Source organism: Elephas maximus, chromosome 3 (assembly GCF_024166365.1).
Source record: "Elephas maximus indicus isolate mEleMax1 chromosome 3, mEleMax1 primary haplotype, whole genome shotgun sequence".
Classification (NCBI taxonomy): Eukaryota; Metazoa; Chordata; class Mammalia; order Proboscidea; family Elephantidae; genus Elephas; species Elephas maximus.
Genome location: NC_064821.1, coordinates 17,725,315 through 17,744,198, shown reverse-complemented (window position 1 = coordinate 17,744,198; position 18,884 = coordinate 17,725,315). Strand labels below are relative to the sequence as shown.

The following is an 18,884-nucleotide window of genomic DNA, read 5'->3' as shown; positions in this document are numbered from 1 at the left end:
TGCTGGAAGTGAAGAGGGCTGAAACATCTACAGATGAAGACCAAAGACTACAGCACTCAGTATGGATTACACCTCAACATAAAGAAAACAAAAATTTTCACATTGGGTCGAAAAGCAACATCATGATAAGTGGAGAAAAGATTGAAGTTGTCAAGGATTTCATTTTACTTGGAACCACAATCAACATCCATGGAAGCAGCAGTCAAGAAATCAAATGATGTATTTCTTTGGAGAAATCTGCTGCAAAAGATCTTTTAAAATTGTTAATAAGTAGAGATGTCAAGATTCTGCTTTGAACACACTAAAAAAATTGTTGCTTTTTTTCTCCAGTTTTTTCAAGGCTCATGCATTTCCTCCTTCCTCCCATTCTTGAGCTTTGGGTAAAAAAAGATATGCTGCATATCACCTGGGTGCCCTGTTAGTGCAGTGATTAAGCACTCAGCTCCTAATCAAAAGTTGACAGTTTGAACACACCAGCTTCCCCACAGGAGAAAGACATGGCAGTCAGCTTCTATTAAGTTTTCAGCCTTGGAAATTCTATGTGGCAGTTCTGTCATATAGGGTCACAATGAGTGGAAATCAACTCACCTGCAATGGGTATATATCAACTTATGGGAGTAATATTTCAATCTTCAAATAACTGGAAGAAAAGGAAATCTCATTTCATAATAGCTGTTAAGCTTAAGGTTTCAGCTAGTACATTGCAGGTTGACATCACGTCCTGAGTTTGGGTCCTGTTTTGATTCTGTCACCTGTTGGATACTACCTATGTGGTCAGAGAGCAAGTGACCTCAACTACCAGGGAAAGCACTTGGTTTTAATTCAGGTGAAAGGTTTCAAGAGGCAAGTAATAGAATTTGTTGCCCCTTCAGGATGCCTTGTCCTGCCCTACTCAGAGATTATATCACCCAAAAACAGTGGTCATATAAGGTCAGCTCCAAGTTCTGGCAGCCAAAATTCAAATCCTGTTTTTACCTCTTTGCAGAGTACCATGTACTTTGTATCTGCAACTTCACTTTTCTTTTACCTTTACACGAGGTCATGGATAAAATGTGAGATAATAGGAGCACCTTATTCATGTGTCCATTGTGAGAATAAAAACAGGTAGTACAGTAAATCCTGAAAACTATGCCTGCCAATAATCAGAGATCAGTAAGTGTTAGTGTTGGTAAAGAGAGCGGTTTATAATAATTATGATGTTTATTACTATGCTTTCTGATAATACTATTAATTAAAACAATAATAACAAGGGACGTCCTAGTCATCTAGTGCTGTTATAACAGAAATAGCACACGTGGATGGCTTCAGCAGACAGAAGTTTATTCTCTCACAGTCTAGTAGGCTAGAAGTCCAAATTCGGGGTGTCAGCTCCAGAGTAAGGTTTTCTCTTACTGTTGGCTCTGGAGGGAGGCCCTTGTCATCAATCTTTTTCTGGACTAGGAGCTTCTCAGTGCAGAAACCCCAGATACAAAGGATGTGCTATTCTCCTGGCTCTTGCTTCTTGGTAGTATGAGGTCCCCTCATCTCTCTGTTCATTTCTCTCTTTTATATCTCAAAAGAGACCGGCTTAAGACAATCTAATCTCATCAACATAACTGCTGCTGATCCATCTCATTAACATCATAATGATAGGATATTTGCAATACATGGGAAAATCACATCAGATAACAAAATGGTGGACATTCACATAATACTGGGAATCATGGCATAGCCAAATTGATACATATTTTGGGGAGACACAATTGAATCCATGACAAGGAATAAGAACCTAAATGATGGAACATTTAAATGGAAATAAGAATATAAAGGACAGATTTTGAGGAACAACTGAAAATGAAAAAGCTTAGTTGAGTCATGAGAATGAAATCCTGGCCAGCTCCCTCAGCAGAGCATGGTGAGCCAGGTCCCCATCTCCTCTTGAGGTACATCAAATTTGTTCTTCCATGAATATGAATCTATTATACATGGGCCACAATGGTTGATGCTCTAGAACAGTGAACCTCAAAGTGTGATCCCCAGACCAGCAACAGAAGCATTTGAGAAATGGTTAGAAAGAAAAATTTTAGAGCCTTAGACCCCAAATTCTGAATTCAATACTCTGAGGGTGGGGCTTAACAAGTTCTTCAGCTGATTCTGATGAAAGGAGGAGTTTGAGAACCACTGCTCTAAAAACATAGGTGTAGAGTTTGTGTTTATGCTAGTTTGAAGGCTTAGGAAAATTCCCAAGGAAAAAGCCATGTATTTTTTTCTACTTTATGGCTGTTAGTTGGCACAACGTGAAAAAATAGTAGATATACAATAAACACAAAGATACTACCTATTTGCTCAGAGAGTAAAGGATCTTTAAAACCAGGGAGAGCACTTGTGTCTTTATTCAGGTGAAAGATTTTTGGAAGATGTGGTGATGGAAGAGAGAGAAGAATAGAGAGAAAACAGGAGGGAGGAAGGGAGAGAGGATGGGACAGAGACAGGTGAAGGGAGAGAAAGACAAAGAGGGAAAGGGAAAAGGAAAAGAAAAGGGAAGAGAGGGACAGAGAGAGGAAAAATCTGTAGTATTCACTTAGTTTCACAATATAGATGCTAGAATTTCTCTGAAATACACAATTCTTGTAAATCTGTTATATGTTCTATCACTTCTATCATCAGACTCATCAACAGCATGGCATCAGAAAACCAAACTGGTGTAGCAGCATTCTTCCTCCTGGGGCTCTCAGAGGATTCAGAACTGCAGCCCTTCCTCTTCGGGCTATTCCTGACCATGTACCTAGTCACTGTGTTGGGGAACCTACTTATTATCCTGGCCATCAGCTCAGACTCCCACCTCCACACACCCATGTACTTTTTCCTCTCCAACTTGTCCTTCGCTGACATCTGTTTCAGCACCACCACAGTCCCCAAGATGCTGGTGAACATCCAGACTCAAAGCAAATCCATCAGTTACACAGGCTGCCTCGCCCAGGCTTGCTTTGTTCTGATGTTTGCAGGTGTAGAAAATTTTCTCCTTGCAGCAATGGCCTATGACAGCTATGTGGCCATCTGCCATCCACTGAGGTACACAGTCATCATGAACTCTTACCTCTGTGGCCTGCTGATTCTCCTCTCCTTGTTTATTAGTTTGGTGGATGCCCTGCTTCACAGTCTGATGGTGCTGCGTCTGTCCTTCTGTGCAGACCTGGAAATCCCTCACTTCTTCTGCGAACTTGATCAGGTCATCAAACTTGCCTGCTCCAATACCCTCATCAATGACATCCTGGTATATTTAATAACTAGCGTATTGGGTAGTGTTCCTCTCCTTGGGATTATTTTCTCTTACATTAAAATTGTCTCTTCCATTCTGAGCATGCCATCAGCTGGGGGAATGTATAAAGCTTTCTCCACCTGTGGGTCTCACCTGTCAGTGGTTTTCTTATTCTATGGGACAGCTTTTGGAGTCTACATTAGTTCTGCAGTTACTCATTCTTCCAAAAACTTAGCAGTAGCTTCAGTGATGTACACTGTGGTCCCTCCAGTGATGAACCCCTTTATCTACAGCCTGAGGAACAGAGACATGCAGGGGGCCTTGCAGAAACTCTTCTGGAGAACATCTTCTTTTTCTTAGTTGTATCATCTGCCTTAGGCTTGTGCTTCTATAATGAGTCAAAGTGAAAGAATACTTGGTGAATCAGAAGGTTAGAATCTTCCAGTAACAAGTTTTTTTTTACATTGTGATAATATTTTTGTTTATTATTAATTTTAAATAATTTTTACATATGTGTGCATATTTACTTGCACACTTCTGTCATCACAATTTTTACCTTGATACTTTAGTACGTTAAAATGTTGATTTATTGTTTTTATTTTTGGCAGGTATATATTTAACAAAACGTTTGCCATTTATACATTTTTTAGTTTTACCTTTCAGTGACATTTATTACATTCTTCATGTTATTCAACCATCACCACTATCCATTTTCACAGTTTTTTCATCACCCTTAACTCAGTGTCCCCTAAGCAATGAGTCTCCATTTCTTTTTTCGTCCTTAATGGCCCTGGTAACCACTAATAAACTTCAGAGTTTATACACTTGCTTACTCTAGGTATTTCATATAAGTGGAGCTGACATTTCACTCAGCATAATGTTTTCAAGGTTCATCTATGTTGTAGTATGTATTAGGACTTTATTTCTCTTTATGGCTGAGTAGTATTTCATAGTATGTATGATATTTTGTGTATCCATTCATCAGTTGATGGACATTTAGCCTGTTTCCACCTTATAGGTATTATGAATAGTGCAGCAACGAACATTGGTATACAAGTATCTGTGTTTCTGCTTTCAAGTCTTTTGCTACAACCATCGTATACCACAGTGAATAACAGTATTTCAACATGGAATCTAAATTTCCTCTCCTCTAGCTTTGTGATATTTGATTGGTTGCATACTATGACTGGTTTCCCTCAAGGTCACCAGATGGCTGCATCACTTACAGGCGTCATACCCCAGAAAGCTGACTATGACTTCATGTTTTTTGTTTTTTAATAAAGAGGTGGTGTTTCTAATGAGTCATTAAGAATACATCATTTCATTGCTTAGACACCTGAATTAGGATGTACAAGCCCCTTATTAAACTATTCTTTTGTGAGGAGAATGGGATTATTATGAGTGCATTTGACCAATCATCTAGAAAAGCTGTCCTCCAACCTTAATGAGTATAAGAACTGGAGAACTTGTTAAATAACAGATTCCTTAGCCTATTCTAAGAGCTTTGGGCTCAGTAGTGTGAGGGGAGCCCACTGGTACAGGAAGTATTCAATAAAATTAGACTAGTATCATTGTATTCCTTATCTTGCCCTGTATTCTTTGCTATTAAAACCTTTTGCTTTCACACGTTTTATAAGACTTGCTTTAGCAGTTATCATTGCTTACCTTAATTTAAGTATGTATCAGCATTCTAAGTGAATCTAGCAATATAATCTAATACATAATTATTAGACATTCAAGCTAAGGTGAATTATCTTTTCTTGACAGTTGATTTCCTATGATTCCTTCTCACTGATTACTTGCTAGCAATGACTGACTTCTTCCTTTTTTCCTTGAGTCACCCTTTCTGTTTCTGATTCTTTTTCAGATGAAATACAGACATTAAATGTGTTTGAATAAAGCAAATAGAATCACTGCAGTCTTAGAAGGGGTCTGCCATGTATCGGAGGAGTCAATTGTGATACTATAGAGAAGCTAGGAGAAAGTTTGCTTTTATTGGGGATCATTATTACACTAAGGAGAGAATTCATGTTGAGAATGGATGACTTCCTGGAAAATTAAGTGAATGCCCAGAGAGCCCCCTGCTCTGCTCATCACTGAGTTCCATTATGTTCAGCACCACTTCTAGGGACAGCTCCCAAACTGGCATCCAAGTCCTCTGCTAGTGAGTGGTTCACCCAATGATGTCCTTAAATTACCTGCAGCATTTTGGGCCTTTGTTAAAGCTGCAGGTTCCTGGACCTCATTCAAGGACTACTGTCTCTGAACTGTGGGGATAGGTCCCTAGGAAAAGTATTGTTAACAAGGTCTTTGTGAAATAATGATGAGCTCTACATTTTGAAACCATACTTTTAATGCTAGAAGGTATTTAAAATACGGCGTATGAAATATATTCGTTCAATTTTATTTGTGAAATATATGTAAAAATGTGTGTAATATATCTGAAGTTCTTATAGAATATTCATACAATAAAAACACATATACTCAGCACCTAAATTGGAAAATGGACATTTACAATCATCTTAGAATCCCCCTGTAGGGCCTCCCAGTCTAATCACCCACTCTCTGTCCCAGAAGTAACCAGTATCTTGAATTTCACATTTATTATTTTCTTTGCTGTTCCTTATATTGGTCTGGACTCTATGAAATTGCCAGCATTTCACTGTTTTTGATCTACATAACCGTCATGTTCATGTGTTTCAACATATTAGTTTTACTGCCTCTATATGTATCCCTTTCTTGAACCTCATAAATGGCGTCTGTGAAAAACTCACAGCTAACATTGTACTTAATGGACTGGGTGCTTTCCTCTAAGATCAGGAACAAAAAAGGATGTTCACTCTTTCTACTTCTATTCCATTTGTGGTGAAGGTTTGAGTTAGTGCAAATATGGAAAAAATAATAAGAAGAAAAGAAATACAAGTTACCCAAACTGGAAAGGAAGAACTAAAACTATGTTTGCAGATGACATGAGAGATGACCTACAGAAAATTCTAAAGAATCCATCAAAAAAACTATTTGGACTAGTAAACATGCTCAGCAAGATTGCAGGATACACAATCACTATGTAAAAATCAGTTGTATTTCTATATCCTTGAAATGAACAACGGAGAAACAAAATTAAGGGAAAAATTCAATTTATAAAAGCATCAAAAAGAATAAAATACTTAGAAATAAATTAATAAAAGAAGTGGGAGACATATATTGAAAAGTTAAAACATTGTTGAAATGAATTTAAGATGATCTAAATAATTAGAAAAAAATCTATGTTCCTGAGTTGGAAAACTTAACATTGTTAAAATGGCAATATTCTCCAAAGTGACCTACAGATGAAACATAATCCCTATCAGAATACCAGATTATTTCTTTATACAAATTGACAAACTGATTCTAAATTTATGCGGAATTACAGGGGACCCAAAACAGCCAAAAGAATCTTGAAAAAGAGAACAAAGTAGGAAAACTCACATTTTCAACACAAAACTTACCACAAATGCAACAGTAATTAAGATAGTGTGGTGCTGGCACAAGGATAGACATATAGATCAATGGATGAAAATTGGGAGCCTAGAAAAAAACCCATATATACCTGGTCAGGTCATTTCAACAAATGTGCCAAGATTCATCCAACGGGGATATAATAATCTTTTTGACAAATGGTACTAGGACAAATGTGTAGCCACATGCAAAAGCATAAAGTAGGATTCTTACCTCAAATGACATTAAAAAAGAAAAAGAACCCAAAGTGGATCAAAGACCTAAATGTAAGAACTAAAACTGTAAAATGCTTAGAAAACATAGGGGTAAATCTTGACCTAGGATTTGGCAAAGAATTCTTAGATATGACACCAAAAGTACATGCATCAAAAGAAAAAAAAAAAGATAAATTGGATTTAAAATGCTTTACTTCAAAGGATACCATCAAAGAAGTGAAAAGACAACACATAGAGAAAAAATTTGCAAATTGTATGTGTTCATATATTTTTATTCAAGCTAAAAAGACAAATGACTAATTAAAAAATGAACACTGCACTTGAATAGACACTTCTACAAAGAAGAAATGCACAGGAAAAGATGCTCAGCATCATTAGTCATCAGGGAAATGCAAACCAAAACTTCCATGTGATGCCACTTCAAATCCACTAGGATATAGTCTATTTGGAAACCCTAGTAGCATAGTGGTTAAGAGCTACAACTGCAAACCAAAAGGCTGGCAGTTCGAATCTACCAGGTGCTCCCTAGAAACCCTATGGGGCAGTTCTACTCTGTCCTATAGGGTTGCTATGAGTCGGAATCAACTCGATGGCAATGGGCTTTTTTTATAGTCTGTATTTAAAAAAAAAGAAAATATGCACAAGAATTGGCAAAGATGTAGAGAAATCAGAACTCTTGTACATTGTGGATGGGAAAGTGAAATGGTGCAGCAATTCTGGAAAATATTCTGGTAGTTCCTCAAATCATTAAACATAGAATTACCACATGACCAGTAATTTCACTCCTAGGTATTTGTGGGCCAAGATTTTCAGGGGTTTGGCAGTCGTAAGATGTTATGATCACCTCCGTGGTGGGATCTGCTGTGAGTAGCCAATCAGTTGGAAGGGAGTTTCCTTGGGTGTGTGGCCTGCATTGAATATAAGTGGACATTCTGGCAAGGCTCATGAGATTTTTGCTCCTGCTGGATCCTTCAGCTTCTTCTGTTCGTCTGACCCCTGGTTCTTGGGACTTGAGCTAGCAGTTTACCTGCAGCCTTGCCTGCTGATCTTGGAATTCATTGGTATTTGCAGCCTGTCAACAATAACCCTGCCCCCTGACCTGCCAATCTTGGGTTCGCCAGGCCCTGTGGCTACGTGAATCAGAACGCTCTATCCTGACCCACGGACTTGGGATGTTCCAGCCTCTACAACTGTGTGAGCCATTTCCCTGATATAAGTCTCTCTGTGAATGGATAGAGTTGCAGCAACGGCACAGGACCAACAGCAGCAGAGAACTTGCAGTGGCGGATTGGGGTGCCTCCGGGCACTTATCGGTGGAGCTAGGCTTGCCGACCCATGGAGCAAGAAAGCTGAGTGCCTGTGTGCAGGAGGCTTCCTGGCAGAGTGGGGAGCCTCCAGGAACTTATCGGTGGAGCTACCAAGCTTTGGAACACTTGCTCCAGCAGGGCAGATGCAGATGTGAGGCCTGAGGAGCCAAGAGGCCAAGAAACCAGAAACAGAAGCTGAAGAGACAAAAAACACAAGAAACTGAGCTGCCTCAGTCTCAAAATGTATGGCCATGACCTCAGGGGTTTCAAAGGATGGAGCCATGGCCTCTGGTGTTTCTAAGGGTGGAGTCACCACTCAGATGGACTAGGAGAATGGTGTGCCTAAAGCTGAGGGAGCAGAGGTTCGGTCCCAGTGAGCGGAAGGCGGAGCTGAAGCCCAGGGCCAAGGGGCTTCCACACAGAATCCGGAGAGTGTGGCCAATACCTAGAGGCTGGAGGCCAGGGTTATTGTGTAAATTGTCTCAGGGAACAGAGGATTATTTTCAAAGCTTTGAGAGCTAATGTAATGTGTTCTGCTGACTTGCTTATGCCTTTTTTCCCTTCAGTTTCTCCCATTTGTAATGGAAATGTCTACCTTATGCCTGTTCTGCCATTGTGCCAGTGGAAGCAGATAACTCGTATTCTAGATTTCACAGATGAAGAGGAATTTTGGGGTTTTGGACTTGGAGTTAAGACTTTTGCTATGATATAATGGGATTAATATGTTTTGCATGTTGCGAGGATGTGATTTTGGGGGTGGGCAAAAGATGGAATGTCATGGATTGATTTATGCTCCTCCAAAAATGTGTTTGTCAACTTGATTAGGCCACAATTCCCAGTATTGTGTGGTTGCCCTCCATTTTGTGATTGTAATTTTATGTTGAGAGAATTAGAGTGGGATTGTAGCACCAACCTTACTCAGGTCGCCTCCCTGATCCAAGGTAAAGGGAGTTTCCCTGGGGTGTGACTTGCACCACCTTTAATCTCTCAAGAGATAAAAGGAAATGGAAGCAAGCAGAGAGTGGGGAGCTCATATCACCAAGAAAGCAGCACCAGGAGCAAAGCACATCCTTTGGACGCAGGGTCCCTGTGCTTGAGAAGCTCCTCGGCCAGGGGAAGTTTGAGGACAAGGACCTTCCTCCAGAAATGACAGAGAAAGAAAGTGTTCCCCTGGAAGTGACACCCTGAATTTGGGCTTGTAACCTACTAGACTGTAAGAGAATAAATTTCTCTTTGTTAAAGCCATCCACTTATATTTCTGTTATAACACCCACCCACTGCCGTCAAGTTGATTCCGACTCATAGTGACCCTATAGGACAGAGTAGAACTGCCCGATAGAGTTTCCAAGGAGCACCTGGCAGATTTGAACTGCCGATCTCTTGGTTAGCAGCCGTAGTACCCAACCACTATGCCACCAGAGTTACCTCTGTTATAGCAGCACTAGTAACTAAAACAATAGATTTTTTTTTTTTTTTTTTTGGCAGGGAGGTTTCCAAGGACAGTAGGTCCCTCTGTAAATGGATAAAAATCACCCACAAACCAGTCATGTCCCAGAGTTTATTGCTCTAGTGTGCCTGCACCTGCAGTTCTAATACCACTTGCCTGTAGTGAACATTGTAGTCACATTATAGGTCTTGCCCCAGCACAGAGTAGATGAACCATTTGCATGGGAAAACACAGCTCTTCCCCACATTATATCTGACTCATAATTGTTTGTGTCTAATGGAATCTCTTTCTCATCCAAAGAAAAGAAAGAGGCATAGGTATTCAGAATGAGTTAAGTTTAGGCAAGTCAAGACCTCAGTCAAGAAAAAGGAAATCAGTTTTCCCTTCATGGAATAGTAGGGTAACACTAAGCCATTGAGCCTGGGAATTTCTTATTAAACAAAAACTATATCTGATTATTTACCCCATAAGAGACAGTGCTTCCCCACTGCCTTTTTCACTCTTTATTTTTAAATAATTTATTCACACATAGAAGTTGCAAAAATAGTACCAAGATTGTCTGGATACCTTTTACCCAGCGTCCTCCAATGGTGACACAATGTTTCTCAATAAACCCTTTGCCATTGAGTCGATTTGGACTCAGACTGGCCAATTAGGACAGAGTAGAATTGCTCCAAAGGGTCTCTGAGGAGTGGCTGGTGGATTCAAACTGCCAACCTTTTAGTTAGCAGCTAAGCTCTTAACCAGTGGGCTACCAGGGCTCTTAATCTTTCATAATCATAGTATATATTGGAGCAATACTATTAACTAAACTGCAGACTTTATTGGGATTTAACCTGAGTTCCCTTTGGAGGAAGGACAGACACCAGCCTTCCTATTTGCCTCGTTTGTTGTCTGGGAAAGCCCTCCTGTGAAGTGGCTTTATTCCTCAATGGACCCAGAGAAGACAAAGTTCACTCATTCACACTGAATCAGATGAATCCCTTAGTCTGATGAAAGCCTCAACGCATTAAAAAAGGAACTAACAGCTGCTGTGGCAGCGGCCAGTCCTCACGCAGTGCCTCAGCGGACTGCCATTTAGGTGGCTGAGCCGCTGGGCAGCAGGCCTCTTTGCAGCCCTCTCGCGCTGCTGGCAGTAGCTGTAGCTGGCCGGCCTTGTGCCAGCATTCTTGCAGCTTGGGCGCTGACCGGCTGCACAAGCTAAGGGCGGCCAGGGTGCACCGAGATAACCTGCACACGGTGAGGGAGTGGTGGGTCCAGGTGGGGTTGCTGGCCGTGTTCCTGCTGGCGGCCTACCTGCACATCCCGCCCGCTCAGCTTTCCCCTGCTCTTCACTCATGAAAGTCCACAGGCAAATTTTTCACCTATCAGGGACTGCGCATCTTTTACCAAGACTCCGTGGGTGTGGTTGGAAGTCCAGAAATAGTTGTGCTCCTATATGGCTTTCCAACATCCAGCTATGATGGTACAAGATTTCGGAAGGTCTGACCCTCAGGTTTCATGAGTAATTGCTCTTCATTTCTTAGGCTTTGGCTTCAGTGACAAACGGAGACCACACCACTACTCCATATTTGAACAGGCCAGCATGCGGAGGCATGCTTGAGAGGCTTTTGGTTCTCCAGAACTGTAGGATCAACCACCTGTCTCATGACTATGGAGACATCGTGGCTCAGGAGCTGCTCCATAGGTACAAGTGGAATCCGTCTGGGCAGCTTACCATAAAGTCTCTGCCTGTCAGATGGAGGTATCTTTTCCGAGACTCATCATCCTCTCCTTCTCCAGAAGCTTCTTAAAGATGGAGGCATGCTGTCAACCATCCTCACACGTTTGATGAACTTCTTTGTTATTCTCTTGAGGTCTCATCCCGGTCTTTGGGCCCTACACTTGGCCTCTGAGAGTGACCTGTGGGACATATGGGCAGAGATAGTAACAAATGACAGAGACTTAGTCATTGATAGTCTTCTACAGTATGTTAACCAGAGGAAGAAGTTTAGAAGATGCTGGGTGGGAGCCCTTGCCTCTGTATCTATTCCCATTCATTTTATCTGTGGGCCATTGGATCCCATAAATCCTTACCTGGAGTTTTTGGAGCTGTATAGGTTTTATTTATTTATTTTATAGGAAAATGCTGCCAAGGTCCACAGCGTCAATTCTGGATGACCACATTTGCCGCTACCCACAGCTGGAGGATCCCATGGGCTTCTTGAATGCATATATGGGCTTCATCAACTCCTTCTGAGCTGGAAAGTGTAGCTTCCCTGTATTACCTTCCCTATTCCCTATCTGTTGTGTATTCCACTTAGGAAGAAATTCCCAAAAGAGGTCCTACTCACTGAACACTATTCTCTCACAAAAGTCCACTTTACTCACGTCACGGAACACAGTATAGTAAAAAACCAGCAGAAACTCTGACTAAGAGTTGACCTAACAGTTCACTTCCCCTTCCTTTGACACCTGATCAAGTGTATGAATTTGCCTTTGTCTTTTGTGTTATTAGGAAATTCTGATGAGCACCACTACTCCCTGATGCGGTAGGAGAGGCACGCATTCCTTTTCATGAAAGACTTTTTAACACATCTATGTGCTTTTCTGACATATTTAGAAATGCTGATTTCTGGTCCAACCCCAATTGGAATCAGAGAGTAAAGGATGAGGAGGAGGCCTTACCTCTCCTTGAACAGCTTTAAGGGCATGTGCTTTTAAGTTCTCTAAGCCATACCACTTCAATAAGAGTGATTCTCCCTCGTCATAACTTTGAATTCAGTTTCATTCATTTTGTTAAAAAAAGATTTCTTCCTGAAAAGGCAGGAATTAAGACTTCTTAGTTTACTCCTGCTTTTATTTATTAAGCACACATGCAGAGTGAGTCTGCTATGTGCCAAGCAGTTCTAAGTGCTTTACATGGCCCATTATGAGGTGGGTCCTTTCTTATCATCATTGGTAGGTGAGGACACTGAGGCTCAGATAGGCTGTGTAACTTGTCCATTCACTCATTCATTCCTTATTCAAGTATTTATTCATTCAGCAAACATATTCTAAAACACTAGATGCTGGACATAAACAATAAGACACTGCCTCTATAAGACCGCAATCTTCCTCCTCTATCCCCGTTTCTGTGTTTCCCTCCCTCTTACTCTTTCGTCTTCAGACACAGACTGGCTTCCTTGCTGTATGAAAACTGCGCCAGGCACAGTCCCACCTCAGTTCCTTTTCATTTCCTGTTCCCTGCAATGTTTTTTTCTTCCCCCAGTATTATTAAAATATTTATCATCTGGACCTATTATTCCCTCAGATCCTTCCCTGACCACCTTGTCTAAAATGCCCCTTTGTGACCCATCTTGATTTGATTCCTGCTTTGACTGTTGGGAAGTCAACCCCATAACCACCGCAAGCACTTAGTTCAATTCCTGGTGCATAGTAAGTACTCAGTGAAGTTTAACTAATGCATTGTGTTCCATATCTTGCCTATATTCATAAACCTTATAATTCTTTAGCTCACAGGCTTTATGAATATAAATATAAATTATTATATTTTACCACTTGCTTCAGTGGTTATATTTGTTTAGCTTTGTCAAAAGAAACTGAGTCAATAATAAAATTAATCTATTAGATGAGGTTTATTTGGGCAGAAGATTCATCAATCAGATGGCACCAAACCACATGTAGAAAGGGACTTGGCTTATATTGACAAAATACTGAAAGAAAAGTTTATTTCTGATTGGCTTATACAATTCACTATTGAAGCACTGTCAGAATCTCATTGGTCAACAATAGTTGCCTGATTTACAGGAAAAAAAAAAATCTGTTGCTGTAGGGTTCTGAATTATCAACCCTATGGGACAGAGTAGAGAACTGTCCCATAGGTTTCCAAGGCTGTAATCTTTACTGCTACTCATACAGTTTTCACTGGCTAATTTTTTCAGAAGTAGACCACTGGGTCCTTCTTCCTAGTCTAAGTCTGGAGGCTCTGCTGAAACCTGTCCTCCATGGGTGGCCCTGCTGGTATTTGAAATACTGGTGGCATAGCTTCCAGCTTTACAGCAACATACAGGCCACCAGAGTATGACAAACTGACAGATGTGTGGGGAACCTACAGACAGAAGTGTTAAAGAGTGTTAAAAAGCAAAGGTGTCACTTTCAGTACTATGGTGCACCTGACACAAGCCACGGTGTTTTCGTTTGCCTTGTATGCATGTGAAAGCTGGACACTGAATAAGGAAGACTGAAGAAAAATTGATGCCTTAGAATTATGGTGTTGGTAGAGAATGTTGAGTATACCATGGAGTGCCAGAAAAACTAACAAATCTGTCTTGGAAGAAGTATAGCCAGAATTCTTATTAGAATCAGGAATGGCAAAACTTCATCTCACACACTTTGGACATGTTGTCAGGAGGGACCAGTCCCTGGAAGGACATCATTCTTGGTAAAGTAGAGGGTCAGGAAAAAGAGGAAGGCCCTTGATGAGATGTATTGACGCAGTGGCTACAACAATGGGCTCAAGTATAACAAGGACTGGGAGGATGGCACAGGGTGTGGTCATGTTTCATTCCCTCGTGCGTAGGATCACTAGGAGTTGGAACCGACTCCATGGCACCTAACAACAATTGAGCTCTCTTTTTCTATTAATTCGTGAGTCATTTATTTAATTAGGATAATTATCCTTTGTCAGTTATATGCACTGCAAATTTCTTCATTAGCTGTGTGGCTTGTTTTGCATATCGCTTATCGTGTTTTCTGGATGAACACAAGTGCTTAGTTTAAATATAGTTAAATTTGTCAGTTTTTTTGTTTGTGCTCAAAAAGTCTTGTTTATGAAATCCCTACCTATCTCAATGCACAGGATTTGTAGTGTTACCTTTATATTTGAGGCCTGAACCCACCTGAGGTTTGCTTTTGCCTTCGATGTGAGGTAAGAACAAAAATTCATTTTTATATCTTTTAACTTTTTATTAAATAGTTCATCCGTTCACTGTAAGTACACTGCTGCAATGGCTAAGCTGCCCATTTATGTGTTGGTTTTTATCTGGGCTCTATCTTCTAATCAGTCTCTAAGTGGTGCAAATGGTTAATACATTCAGCCACTGCCCAAAGTTTAGAGGTTTAAGTCCACCCAGAGGCAACTCAGAAGAAAGAACTCATTGTCTAGTTCTGAAAAATCACCTGTTGAAAACCCTACGCAGCACGGTTCTACTCTGACACACGTGAGGTCACCGTAAGTCGGGGTTGACTCAATGGCAACTGGATTTTTTTTTATCTTCTGATCAATAGGTCTGTTGTATCCCTGCATCAATATCATGTCTTACTTATTCCGTCATACCATTCAGCTAAAAATAACTAGTTACAAATAATTCCCAAACTACAAATGTGCATTATATCACAGGTTGACTGCTTCTCCGATCCTTTGCATTTTACTGCAGCAATATAATAAATGAGAGCCATAATTTCAATCCATGGTCCCCTGGTGGAAAAAAAAAAAGTATATTTAAGCTACTGCTTGCATTGGGAAAAGGTGGCAGTGCAGTTCTAACAAGGAAATAAAACGTCTGTTACCTGTTTATTTCATGTTGATGAGAGAAAATATGTTTATAGATGCTGACTATAATATGCAGAAACAGGATCGACCTTCAATGAACCAAGCATAGAATTAGTCCTTAGTATTTGCATTTTTTGCATGCGAGAGCTGAACAACGAATAAGGAAAACTAAAGAAGAATTGATGCCTTTGAATTATGGTGTTGGCGAAGAGTACTGAATATACCATGGACTGCCAAAAGAATGAACAAATCTATCCTGGAAGAAGTACAGCCAGAATGCTCCTTAGAAACAAGGGTGACAAGACTATGTCTCACATACTTTGGAGATGTTATCAGGAGACATCAGTCCCTGGTGAAGGACATCATGCTTGGTAAAGTAGAGGGTCAGTGAAAAAGAGGAAGACCCTCAAGAAGATAGATTGATACAGTGGCTGCAACAATGGGCTCAAGCATAATAAAGATTGTGAGGATGGCGCAGGATTGGGCAGCATTTCATTCTGTTGTGCATAGGGTCACTATGAGTTGGAACCTACTCGACAGCACCTAACAACAACAATATTTGCATTTTGGGGGTACATCTTCTATATTACCTTTTGTATTTATGCGGGTTATATATATATATGCATATATATATATATTACACTTGTTAACCTAAATGTGATGTCATTTTTTCTGACATTGGTGTTAGGGTTTCCTTTCAACGCACCTAAAGAAAGAAGACTAGAATCAATTACAGAAGGGACGTGTGTCCCTGTGTATATTGTACTTGAAATGGATTTGTGCAGAAAGAGATGGAGGAAAGGGGCTGGCATATCCCTGGCCTCTCTGAGTGTGGAAATCAGCTAAAAATAAGTTCCTCCTTCTCTGAGCCTTGCTCCTTAAGGATTTGTACTGTCCTGAAATCAAAATGACAGCAAAAGGATTTGATTAATGAGGAGCTTTGGATACTGAACCCCAAGGATCACAGAGACTAAAAATTGTCTGCCTGTGCAAATTACTCAATAGCCCTGCCCAGGTCAGGAGGCAGCACCCCTGAGCCTCATCCCAGGAATCATCATTTCTGCACAGGAGCCTGGTCCTCCTCTGTGACTTCCTGTGCCTCCCTGAGCCCAGAGCTTCCATTTTTACCATTCAACCTCCAGGACAGAACTGAATGTCATTCCTTAGTGGTGGTACCCAGGTAATCTGAAGTTCCCCAGTTTATTCTTGACAAATAAGGAGAGGTCTTTTTCTATCAGTCCATCTGGGAGTAGCTGTGAGGTGAGTACATGAAGAAGAGGGGCAAAATGGAGTCACCCGTGAGGTGTCTGCTTGATATTCCATCATCTACTTGCCATGTTTCCTTGTACCTTTGCACTAATGCTTGAGCAGCTTTCATTCTGCTTTTACTCTAATCATAATTTCCAGGGACTTTTTCCATCTTAGCAGAAACCATCTCTTACAGTGGTATCACTAAGGAGGTGCAGGTGACACTTTCAGAGGGGGTGACACCGAAATGACTGTCTATAAAATTTTTGTGCAGTGTTTCAGCAGAAATTTATAATTTTTAATAAAAATATCCCTGTAGTTAGCTATAACAACAAAAACATTTTTCATGAGCCCAGCTTACGTGCATCAATATACCTACAAGGCTAAAACTCTATGGTAATTTATTTTTTGAACCTTCTAATGTGTTCCAGTCAGAGCTGTCGTTATTACCCAATTACAATGATGCTTCGTATCACGTGGTTTCATCTGCCCGCACTACAAGTGCACACTGCTGTTTTTGTTTTTGCTGTGTTTTCATTTTGCTGATTTTGTCAAATTTTCTGGTGTTTTAGCTAAAACATTGAGGTAACTCCTATTTGTGAACCTATGTTGATATTTTTTTTAGAATGAAATAGTAATTAAAGGAAAAGAAAGAGAAAAACAAAAAAGCCTTCCGCTCTGTTACTAATAATGTCATTTATTGTAGAAATAGACTACAAAACAATTTTGTTAGTATTCATGTAACCTAAGAACTATTACATTTAATCGATTCACAATTATATTTGTCACACATTATTCTATGATAAAAATTAGTAACAGTACAAAAAAATATTGCTAAGGATTCTTTATGGTCTGGTATGGGAGGAGGTCCATGGGGGGTACACCATGAGTTATTGACACCATGAGACCCCAGCCCTATATATGCCACCAATCCTAGTGACACACAGTCCTAGAGATGTCACCAATCCTAGTGATTCTCTAAAATTTTCTTTAATTTCTTTGGCAGAGGGCAGGGATGTATAGTCAGCTTCTTATCTTTCAGTACCTGGTTCCTGATGGCTCTTTGTAGGGAAGATCTTGGTCTCAACCCTGTTACCAGGTATAAGGATTCAAGGGGAAGAGATGAAGAACGAGGCAGAGCCCATAAACTATATCCATAGTCTATTGTTCTGTTTTTATTAACCTGGACAATACATTACAAGGCAGTGCTGTGCAAAGAAAAGAAGAAAGAAAGAAAAAAACAAACAAAAAAAAAAACAAATACCTATCTATCCATGTCTTCAGAGTTAGTAAATGTTGATAGCTTGTTATTAGAGTTCTTTTCTCAAAGGAACAAAGTAGTATGCATAAAGCTAGTATAACTCCTCAATTCCTTTTCTTCCCTTCCCAGAGGCAACCACAGTCTTGAATATGGTTGGTCAGCAAGCATTATTTTAAACTGTTTCTCTGTGTGTGTGTGTGTTTGTGTGTGTGTGTGTGTGTGTATGTGTGCATACCACAGTGAAAATGTCCATCAGTTGGGAGAGGGTTAAACAGTGATAGAATAAGACAGTGGAATGCCTTAAGGTATTTAAAGCTAATGGACCACAGCAAAATGTACCAAGATCTCTAAGTCATTTAAAGTATTATTTAAAGAAATAGTCAAATGACATGTATAGTTATACATTTTTAAGATACAGAACAAAAACATTGTGCATAGATAGAATTATAATAAATGTGTTGATATTGCAGGAAAATTTCCACTTAAGTTCAGTGCAATGGTTCCCCCATAGGAAACAAAAAAAAATTGATAATGTGGAAAAATAAAAGAGAGGATTTCAAATAAATACTCATTGTTTCTTTAAGAATAGCTAGTGCGAGTATGGCAGTATATTTTAATTTGATGTTGCTGAGTGGTGGATGAAGAGGTCTTTATTGTTTTTTCCCTGTACTTTTTTGGTATTTATAAAGTCTGCATAATTTTAGAATCTATTAAAATTTTCTCATACTATAGATGTTTTGTTAGACAGATTACTTTTCTATTTTGAGTTTTTATTATCCATGTAGATGAATCTATGTCTAATTTATTCATCTTAACTGCTATATATTTATGTCAAACAAACTTTGATATTAGTGATCAGTGATTTGAGGTCTTCCTTCTGCTTGCTTCTCTATATAAGCAAGATTCCCAGTGGAGTTTCAGCACATCCATCCTTCCTTGAAATTACTCTTTTTCTCCTCCTCATTCATCTTGCCCCACCTGTCACTTCCCTCCCTGTAATGAATCAGGCCGTGTGATCAGATTGTGTTCATGGCAAAAACAAATCACAGTATGAAATACTGAGAGGGTCTCTTATGTCAAGATTTTGTCTATTCTTATCTTTGCAATATCCCTATAAAGATTCATGATCTCTCCCAT

The 18,884-nt window shown here is 39.9% G+C and overlaps 2 protein-coding genes and 1 pseudogene across 2 annotated transcripts in view; all 3 read left to right on the top strand.

Moving 5' to 3' along the window:
* LOC126070942 (olfactory receptor 7G2-like) overlaps positions 1 to 18,884 on the top strand; it is a 457,831-nt gene that overhangs the window by 70,842 nt on the left and 368,105 nt on the right. The window lies entirely within an intron of this gene.
* LOC126070951 (olfactory receptor 7G3-like) lies at positions 2,660 to 3,598 on the top strand. Its single transcript, XM_049875274.1, has one exon. It carries the CDS (start codon positions 2,660 to 2,662, stop codon positions 3,596 to 3,598), a length of 939 nt encoding a protein of 312 aa, XP_049731231.1.
* On the top strand, positions 5,347 to 11,944 carry LOC126070950 (mesoderm-specific transcript homolog protein-like; annotated as a pseudogene).